This window comes from Cyanistes caeruleus, chromosome 16 (assembly GCF_971803275.1).
Source record: "Cyanistes caeruleus chromosome 16, bCyaCae1.hap1.1, whole genome shotgun sequence".
Classification (NCBI taxonomy): Eukaryota; Metazoa; Chordata; class Aves; order Passeriformes; family Paridae; genus Cyanistes; species Cyanistes caeruleus.
Window position 1 is genome coordinate 15,870,398 of NC_141716.1, and position 9,363 is coordinate 15,879,760.

The 9,363-nt window shown below is 51.9% G+C and overlaps 1 protein-coding gene across 1 annotated transcript; it reads left to right on the forward strand.

Annotated features, from left to right (window-relative positions):
- The first annotated feature begins 771 nt into the window (after positions 1-771).
- Positions 772-7,785, forward strand: LOC147650297 (uncharacterized). Its single transcript, XM_086853513.1, has 9 exons — positions 772-919; positions 1,196-1,339; positions 1,792-2,072; positions 2,976-3,135; positions 3,720-4,023; positions 4,637-5,981; positions 6,475-6,618; positions 7,001-7,175; positions 7,488-7,785. Exons 2-6 carry the CDS (start codon positions 1,244-1,246, stop codon positions 4,858-4,860), a joined length of 1,065 nt encoding a protein of 354 aa, XP_086709639.1. The 5' UTR covers positions 772-919; positions 1,196-1,243; the 3' UTR covers positions 4,861-5,981; positions 6,475-6,618; positions 7,001-7,175; positions 7,488-7,785.
- The last annotated feature ends 1,578 nt before the right edge of the window (positions 7,786-9,363 follow it).

Genomic DNA, 9,363 nt, shown 5'->3' on the forward strand with positions numbered 1-9,363 from the left:
AGATGAAGAAGACTTTTTTGCCTTTGAATAACTTATCCTTAAAAATGCTATCCCTAGACTCATGGCCCATACACACTTCAGAGTGATGTGAAAATGGGAGGAGTGAGCTCTAATAATAGCAGCTCTGGACAGCTAACATTAGGGCAATGGAAAACTATAACAAAAATAGTTTTCTTGTGAGAAACTCCATAAATTAACAGGAAGAAACTTCTGTTTCTCTACTACGACTGGTGAAAAGACTGTAGCAAGAATTGGGACTGTTTTAACCATCAAAGTTCCAAAGTTTTTGTCTCTGTTGTCATGTGAACAAGGGAATAGTGGGTGAATAGGGGATGAAAAGGTTTTTCTGGAAGTTTATTCTGGTGTTCTTATTATTGTAGTTTGTCAATAAACTTTTTTTTTTTCCTTTTAAGATTTATGCCTGTTTTGCTCTTGTTCTAATCCATATCTCACAACAAGAAATAAGTAATTTTCTTAGTAATTGGATTAAAACCACGACATAGGACTTTTGTGGGCACAGGGAGGGTGAAGCAGAAATGCTGACAAGGATGAGAAAAATCTATTTAACGATTCATGTGGAGTATTTCTGAAGAGGAACCCAGAGATGTCTTCTGGGCTGTGTTTTAAGTCACTTCCTGGGCAGCTGTGGCTCCCCGGGGCAGACAGTGGCCCAGGGGAGCAGCAGCCAAGTGCTCTGAGGGCGCATGAGCCCATCCGTCTTTGCCTCTTGCCACACAGATGTTGCAGGCAAGTGTGAAACCCTCTGCTCTTTGCTTCTGTGCAGGTGCTGCAGGAAGAGCAGAATGAGAAGAGGGCTTTAACAGAGACACTGCTCCAAACTCGGGGACAGCTCAGCCAAGCGTGCCAGCAGGTCCAGCAGCTCAGGCAGGAGGTGAAAGAGCAGCAAGAGAAGGGACAGGTAAGTCTGAGTAGGCAGGGAATGGAGTGCAGGGCAGGGACAAGGGCACAAAAGGCAGCTCCTGGGAGTGAGGGGGCAAGGGCTGCCTCAGGCTGTGGGAGCACAGAGCCTGGTAAGCTCCAGAGCTCAGGCCCAGGAAGGAGGGCTTGCAGTACAAGCAGAGCTGGGTTGAGAAGCCACAAGAAGTGGCTGAAGGAATGGGATTTGGAGACAGCAAGTGCAAAAATCTGAGCCTGAGGGCAGGTCCCAGGAAGTCGCTCTGCATTTTGTTGCCAGACCATCAAGGCAAAGCTGCAAGCTGAGCTGCAGGAAGCTCACAATGAAATGCTGGCAGTGCAGAAGAGGCACAAGGAAGAACTTCAGGGCATCAGAGAGGTGATGAATGTCCTCCTTGAGCAGAGGGATGCTCTACAAAAGCAGGTGAGTGAAACAGCAGTGGCACTGCAGTCAGCCAGGGAGGACTCTGTGGCCTTCTTGCTTTTCCATGGCAGAGCAGAAGCTGATGGAGTGATCCCTGGGGCTGCCTCATGCTCTGGGGGCTCCATGGCAGCTGCTCTGAAGGACACTCAGTGCTCTGCTGAATCTCAGCTGCTGCCCCCTGGACAGCTGGGCCAGTCCTCTGGGCTGTTGGCCAGCACCCATCAGCATGGACTCCTGCTGGCCTCTTCTTGCTAGCCTTGGTTTGGGAGGTGCTTTTTCAGGTGGGCCACTTAGAGGCTTAACCAAGTTGTCCATATCCATTGGGAATCTGGTGCTTTCAGGACAGGGAGAAATGGGAAGTTGTCCTTTCCCTTTCCTCATGGCCTCTACTGTGGCTGACAGTGGCAGGCTGTGGCTGTCGCCTCTGACTGCTTTGTTCTGTTTGACTGGAGGTGGAAGAGTTGACATCTCAGCTGGCAGCCTCCCGAGAGTTCCTGGAAAGCACAGTCCAGAGAGCCCAGCAAGATGTGAGCGAGGCCCAGGCACAGTCAAGGCAGAAGCAATTGGAGGCTGAACACATCCAGAAGAGGCTGGAGGAGGCAGAACATCAGAAGAATGAGCTGCAAGTGTACCTGCAGAATGTGGAGCAAGAATGGAGTCAATGGGAAGAAGTGTCACGCCAGAATTCAGAATTGCATGCTTTTGTGCGTGCCCTAAAGAGGGAAAGAACCAGGTAAATGAAAGCCTGTGGGACTCTGCAATGTGGTGAATGCATTCCCTCTTTGCCATCTTTGCACCTACCTGGGGCTCTGGCAGCATTTCCTGAGTGGCAGATTCCAAACTCTCTATGAAGACACATCTCATTTTCTGTCTGTTGTGGTCATTTTCTTTTCTTTTAAGCCTTCAGTTGGAGTTTTTCTGAAGACAAAGGCTTTTGGGGTAGCTCTTTCCCTCAAGGGAGTGTTGTGCTGTTAGGTTAGGTTAGGTTAGGTTAGGTTAGGTTAGGTTAGGTTAGGTGGGTGTGTTAACAGTGCTGGAGCTGCAGTGTAAGGAGCTGGATACATCCATCAGCTCCACCTTGGCTGCTGTAACTTGAAGCCTTTGGGATCTGATCAGCCTGGCATCTGATGCCTTTGCTGGGCAGAACCTTCTTAAGGCCCTGAGTGCTGATCAAGCCCAGATTGCCCTGAGAGGCACCCAAGAAACAAGAATGTCTCTGGTGCATTGTTCCTGATAAAATGCCCCCCTGGTGCCTGGAGGGGCTCAAGCAGGGTCCCTGCCAACCTCCACACTCACAGGTGTTACTGACTGTGCAAAGAATGCAAGAAACCAGAGCAAGGTTAGGGGGGCTCCTCCAGCTGATCAAGTCAAGCCAGTCTTCAGTGCCACAGGATTTTTCTTCCAAGAAGAAGACAAAGGAAAGGCAGAGCACTCTTGCTTGCCTGGAGGTTTCTGCATCTTCCATCAGCTTGAGCTCTAAGCCTCTGTTGCCACTTCTGCCTTGGGCCTTTGTTCCTCCAGCTGAAAGTAGGATACAAACCTCATCGGACAGAGCTGTTTTCTCTGAGGTGGTGCAAGTCCTAGGAGTTTATAAAATGTGATACCATTAGTAATGAGTTGCATGCTTCCTTTCTAGGCTGATTCTGTCTCTGGAGGAAAAGAACCTGTGCCTCAGATCACTGGAAGAAAAGAATGTGGCGCTGAACAATGAGCTGTCTCAGTTTCGTTCTGCTCTTCAGCAGGCCAAACTGGTCCCTTCAAGCTGGGCAGGACAACTGCAGCAGCTCAACACCCAGGTAAGCTGTGCACTCCATCCTCTTCTCCAGGGACACACAACACCACCTTTGGCATGCTAGTCCCAACCTCTTTCCCCTCCCAGCAGCATCCACTGCCGCCGTGTTCTGCCCAGGGCTGCTGCTGCTGCTGCACCCTCAGGCCAAGGCTGGATCTGGTGTCTGCTGCCAAAGTTTTCCCCCATTCTTTCCTGGGTCCCAGCAGGAAATCTGGGAGCAGAAGCAGCAGCACACTCCTCTGGAGCTTCTCTGTCCCTCTGTTAGCAGTGCTTGTCCCTGACAGGATTGGTGCCTGTGCCAGGCACTGAGCAATGTGGGGACACAGACATGGCTATGGCAGGCTGGGCAGGGCACTTCCACCACAGCCAGTTCAGCCCGTGTTCAGAGCTGCAGCCTCAAGGATGCCCCTTGCCTCCCTTCCCCTGTTTTCTCTACCTTTGTCTCTACTGGATTCCTGGTTCTGCACCTTCTGTTTCTGGTGTATTTCTACCTGAAGTCTTTTCTCCTTCAATGCTCTCCTCCCTACTGCCCGCTCTGCTGCCTCAGGAGCAGCCCAGTCCCTGAGGCTCTCTGCATCCATCTTCCAGATCCAGACCCTGCAGGATGCAGTGACAGAGAAGGCAGATCAGCAGGACACTCAAGAGAAGGAGCTGCTGCAGGAGCTGGAAAAGTCCCAAGCAGGAGAACAGAGCTTGAGGGACACTGTGCATGTGCTGCAGGTTGAGATGTCTGAGCTGCGTCTGAGGCTCCAAAGCTCTGAGGAAAGAGCAGAGGCCATGGCCACACACTGTGAGGCCATGGAGATGGAGCTGAGGATGGCTCAGGCTGACAACAACCAAATCAAGGCCTGCAATCAGGAGCTGCAGACACTGTTGGAGGAAACTCAGCAAGGTACAACTTCTCTCCCATCCATTGCCCCATCCTGTTCCACCAGCGGGGATCTCTGATCCCATGCAGAGGTAAAGGCCTTTGCCCAGAGATGGCAGACAGGAAAAACAACCAGCACGAGACTTCTCCATCCAGGCGCCAGTCAAAGTTTATCTCAAGGATGATGCTGTGGCTGGCGGTGCCAACTGGCTCTGCTGTGGCTGATCCCATACACAGCTGGTGCCTTTCAGGTGCTGTGTCTGTGCTAAGCAGCTGAAGCTGGATGCCTCAGCTCAATTCCCCCTAATTTCAGGCCCTGTCAAAGCCTCCAGGCTATTGGCCTCTCTGGAGCAGGGCTGCACAGGCATCCCAGCTGCTTTGTCTCTCTTGGATTGTTCACTCTGCACAAGGCCAAGAGCAAACACACTTTGCTATTCCTCTGAACCTTGCCCCTGCCATTCCTGCTTTTTTCTCTGCCTGGAAATTTCCTTCATTTCTCTCACTTTTGGAAGCTCTTGTGGGCTTAAGGCCTGGCAAACCACGGCAGGCAGAGAAGACAGTGCTGTTGTCTCTGCAGGGTGTCCATCAGTTTACTTTGCTTTGCTTTCTCCCTTCTCTTTCCCCTTCCCTCCTGCAGCAATATGGAGGGCAGAACAGCAGAAGACCTCTCTAGAAACTGCCTTGAAGGAAGAGGCTGTGACTGTTCGTCAGGAGGTGGCATCACTGCAGAGGAAACTGGAGAGTCAGGAGAAGGAAAGGAAGGATGTGCTGGTGAGAATGGCAGATGCCACAAAGGGCCATTTCCTAGCTATGTTTGCACCTTGTGTTACCAGTTCTAAGGAGCACCTTTTTCCAGTTTAACTTTCCTAATTGCATTCTTCTGAACACGGAGGAAATGATGTTGTAGCCATGTCAAAGCCAGTTTGCACTGAGGCTGCTGATTTTCCTCCATGCTGGAGTTCTGTGCCCTGGAAGCTTTAGTTCTCCATGTCCACACTGTCTCCATTGACATTGGGCATGGTTTGGGCAATTCCTTGCGTCCAAATCCATGTTCAGATTTCTAAATATCTGGAGCTGGCAGGAGGGATGAGAAGACCTAGGTTGCTGTTAATTGAAAGGTGTTTGGCCTTGGCCGTGTGAGAGCAGGCAGTGGGGAGAGGAGAGGAAAGCCAAGTGCTGATGCAGATCAGGACGTGTGCCTGCAAGGGGAGAACTCGTCCTGAGTGGCAGCAGGGAATGACTGATCTGGCCATTGGTGCTGCAAGAGAGGGCAGTGGGGCTCTCGGGGATGCTGCCATGGAATCTCTACACAGGAGTGTTGGAAAACCACTCCTGTTGCCCCAAGGCCTTGGAATGAAATGCTGAGGGTGTTTGCTCTTCCTTCCTGATGGAGAGCACATCCTCATGGCACTGCCTAAATCCTGCTTAGCATTGACTTGAAATCCTGGCTGCAGTTCTGGCAGCTCGTGCCCAAAGGAACACGGGAGTGGAGCTGCCAGAGGTCGGGGACGGGCAGAAAGGAAGCTGGGATGGGCTGAGCGAGCTGGGAAAGAGGCAGCGTCAAGGGGGGCCCAGCCAAGGTCTGCAGCAGCCCGAGAGGCAGAGCGAGAGGGGGGCAGCACGTGCCTGCCCCTGCAGCAGGAGTCCAGATCTGGTGTGAGAAGCAAACCAAGGGAGGCAATGAGTGAGTCTTCTTCTCCCTGTTTTGGCAGCATGAACGGGAATTGTATGAGGGGAAGATGAGAGATCTGGAAAAGAAGATAGAAATGCATGGACCTACGATGAGAAATCATAAGGGAAACACTCAACAATTGGAAGTGGAGAGGGAAGGCATGCAGGAAGATTTGGAGCGTGTGGCTGCTGCTTTGGAGAAATGGATACAGAACACTCAAGTCCTGAGTGATGCACCAAGGAAGAGTGAAATTGCCAAAGGTTCTCTGAAGAAACACGTGGACATCCTGACGGGAAAGACCTGTATCCAGGTGGGTATCCAGAGGTACAGGCTCTGACCTTCAGTCCACTCCAATGACCATGAAGGATTCCAGTGATATTTCCCATAAAGAAGTGGGACTCTATATCCCTGTGAGTCCAGGCCTGCTTGGCCAAAGCAGCCCAGGCTGCAGCAGGCAGCCTTGTCTGTCTGCCTGGCCCCAGCCAGAGACCATTGACTGGCAGATTGTTTCCTGGCATGCCCAGAATGACTGCTACAGCTCTGGAGTTTGCTGTTCAGATCAGCTGCAGGCCAAATGCTGGGCATGGGGAGCTGCTTCTCCTGTGCTCACACAAGATCATGGCAACACATGGGGATTTGGATTTGGTGTGGGAGGGAATGGAGCAGGTGAGTAGTTTTGTACTGAGAGAGCCAAACAGAAGCTGCACTGCTGGTGCCACATGGATGCTTTGTGAGACAGATTTCCAAGGGACAGCTTTTGTGGTGTCTGAAATAAGGGAATCATCTCCTCTCTGAATACCCAGCAGGCTGTTGGAGCAGAAGGGAAGCAGCTATCAGAGCACTCCAGGAAGGTCGTGGAACATGTACGGGATGTGGCTGCAACATCAGCAAAAGACAAGACAGAGAATCTTGGATCAACCACTGTGCCCAGGAGGACTCTCGAGCAGGTAAAGTACACCACCTGTGCAGAGCCTCAGGCTCCTCTGGAGCACAGCATGTTTGCCCAGGCAGTGCTTTGCAGTGCTCTGCTTGTTTCCTTGCCTCTCCCTGTCCCTGCTGCGGGCACAGCCTTTTGTTTGTTCTGTCTCTTGTGGCAGCCCATGGCTTTCTCAAAGGTGCCTTCACTGCACTGTCCCCGTGTCCCTGGCCCCGTGTCCCTGGACACACCCTGGCCTCTCTTGCGCAGCCCCCAGCGAGAGCTTTTTGCCCCCAGTGTTGTCTGGTGCAATTCAGGCTCTCAGAGCAGAGATCTTGCATTGATGTCGAGAGGTTCTTTTGCTCCATGTTTGCTGACAGGTTTCTGTGACCTTTCTCCCATCCAATGTGCAGGTGGAACGTGAAGGAAGAAGAATCAGAACTTTTAGGAGAGTGTTCCCCCCAGAGTCCTTTACGTTCAGTGTCTCCAAGTCTGAGCAGCAAAATAGGTCAACTTCTGAAAGAAGCTCCAGCAGCTCAGGGGAGCAGCAGTAGCCCTCCTGCTGATGCACAGCCTGTGGAGCAAGGGGTCAGTGGCCCAAATGTGTCCTTTGGAAATGAGAGTTGGGTTCCTCACTGCTGTTGGAACTCGCTCTGCTAGACCTGTGGGGGCTGAGGGATGTACGTGGGAAGGGTTTGGCAGCCTTGGAATGGACTTGTTGATCATCTGAGCTCTGTTAAGGGCCAGTCTGGGAGCCTGTTCCTTTCCCCTTCCCCGAGGGCAGAGTGTTGGTGAGGGCTGCAGTTGGAGGCTGTCTCTGCCCTGACAGCCGGTACCGTGGGGCTGTGGATGCTGCTGCCAGCGTGGGCTTGTCTGAGCCGGGCCTTGTGCCTCTTTCAGGTGTCCCTGCTGCAGTCACAGCTGGCCCGAGACCGACAGCACCACCTGGAGAGCTGTGCAGGGAGCAGGCACGAGACACTCCCGTCGAGTCACAGGGAGCAGAAGGGATCTCCTTGCTTCCTAAACTTCTCAGAGAGGAGCCATGGAGCAGCTGGATGTAGTATTAGCCTTAGATTTTGTCAATAGTTTATGTTTAAAGCATAGTTATAGGTGTAAGTGAACCTTTATACAACAGTGTTTCATAGAATGTAGGATGTATTCATAGACAAATAAAGAGTTTGTTATGATCATGATTAAACTAAAAGATCTTTATTCGAATTACTTACTACCCAGTACACGGAACTATAACTTCCAGTGTAGTGTATTACATTTGATGCAACTTTGAAGCAATTCTATTCAAGCCAGCAAAACTAATTCTTAATTAGAGATTGAGCACCCAAATCAATGATCATGGGCAAAGATTTCTCTCAGCCTCAAGGAGTGACACTGAGGGACATTGTCACTCCAGGGAGAAATCTGCAGAAAGGAGACATGTGCCATAATCCACTTTGGTGAGGGCAGGAGACTCCTTCCATGTGTGGAGCTTTTTCATTTGTCCTTAGGAAACTGCAACCTGTTTTAGTCTGAGAGTCACAGAATCTCAGGCTGGGTGAGCTTGGAGGCACTTCTGGAGGTCACCTTGCACAGCCCCTGCCCCATCAGGACCACCCAGAGCCAGCTGCCCAGGATGTGTCCAGGTGGCTTTTGAGTCTCTCCCACGGTGGAGGCTGCATCACCTCCCTGGGCACCTGCACCAGTGCTTGGCCACCTTCCCAGTGCAGAAGTGTCTCCTGAGCTCACAGGGCCCCTCCTGTGTGTCACTTTGTGCCCGTGGCCCCTGGGGCTGTCCCTGACCCCATCCCCTCTGCGGCCCCACCCTGGGTATTTATCCCCAGGGATGAGATGCCCTGAGCGTGCTGTGCTCCAGGCTGGGCAGTCCCAGCTCTCTCAGCCTCTCCTCATGGCAGAGATGCTCCAGCCCCTCCATCATGGCCCATCATGGCCCTGTGCTGGGCTCTGTCCAGTCTGTCCCTGTCCCCTGTACTGGGCAGCCCAGCTCTGGGCCCAGCACTCCAGGGCTGCCTCACTGGTGTGGAGCAGAGGGGAAGGATCCCCTGCCTCCACTGGCTGTGTCACAGCTCCCAGTGCAGCCCAGGATACTGTTCTGCACTGCTGCAGGAGCACATTGCTGGCCCATGGGCATCCTGTGTCCAGCAGGACCCTGCCATACTTTAGTTTTCCAACTGGGTGGCTCCCAGGAGATACTGATGCCTGTGGTTTTTGCTTCTCAAGGACAGGACTCAGCACATGTCATTAAACGGTCACCCCTGTTGAACTGTCATCCCTCTGGATGGCAGCACTTCTCTCTGGCAGATCAGTCGCTGCTCCTGGTTTTGTGGGAGGGCACACTCTGCTCCATCACCCAGTTTACTAACAAAGGTGTCCAAAAGGAATGTACTCAGCATTGTCCTCAGGGGTACACCACTAGGCTTCGTGCCAGTGATCATCAGGGATCCAAACGGATCCTCTCTCCTCAGGTGCTGTTTCATTAACAAAAACAACACTATCTGATGGCAATGCAGGTGGAGCAGCCTCAAGGACACACTGCTTCCTTAAATTCTTGCAAAGCTGAGTATACCACACACCAAGTAATAGTATCATCAGGGTGGATATTGTGATGAGTAATTTGGTGGGTTTGTGAACATTAACCAAACTTCTGCCAGTGAGTGAGGTCATAGGAACCATCTGATGGGTACCAGGGACAAAACTGTCTGATGCATATAAGTGGCTGTATAAGTCTTTGGGATTGGAGTTTATATCCTTGTTCCCAGGTGAT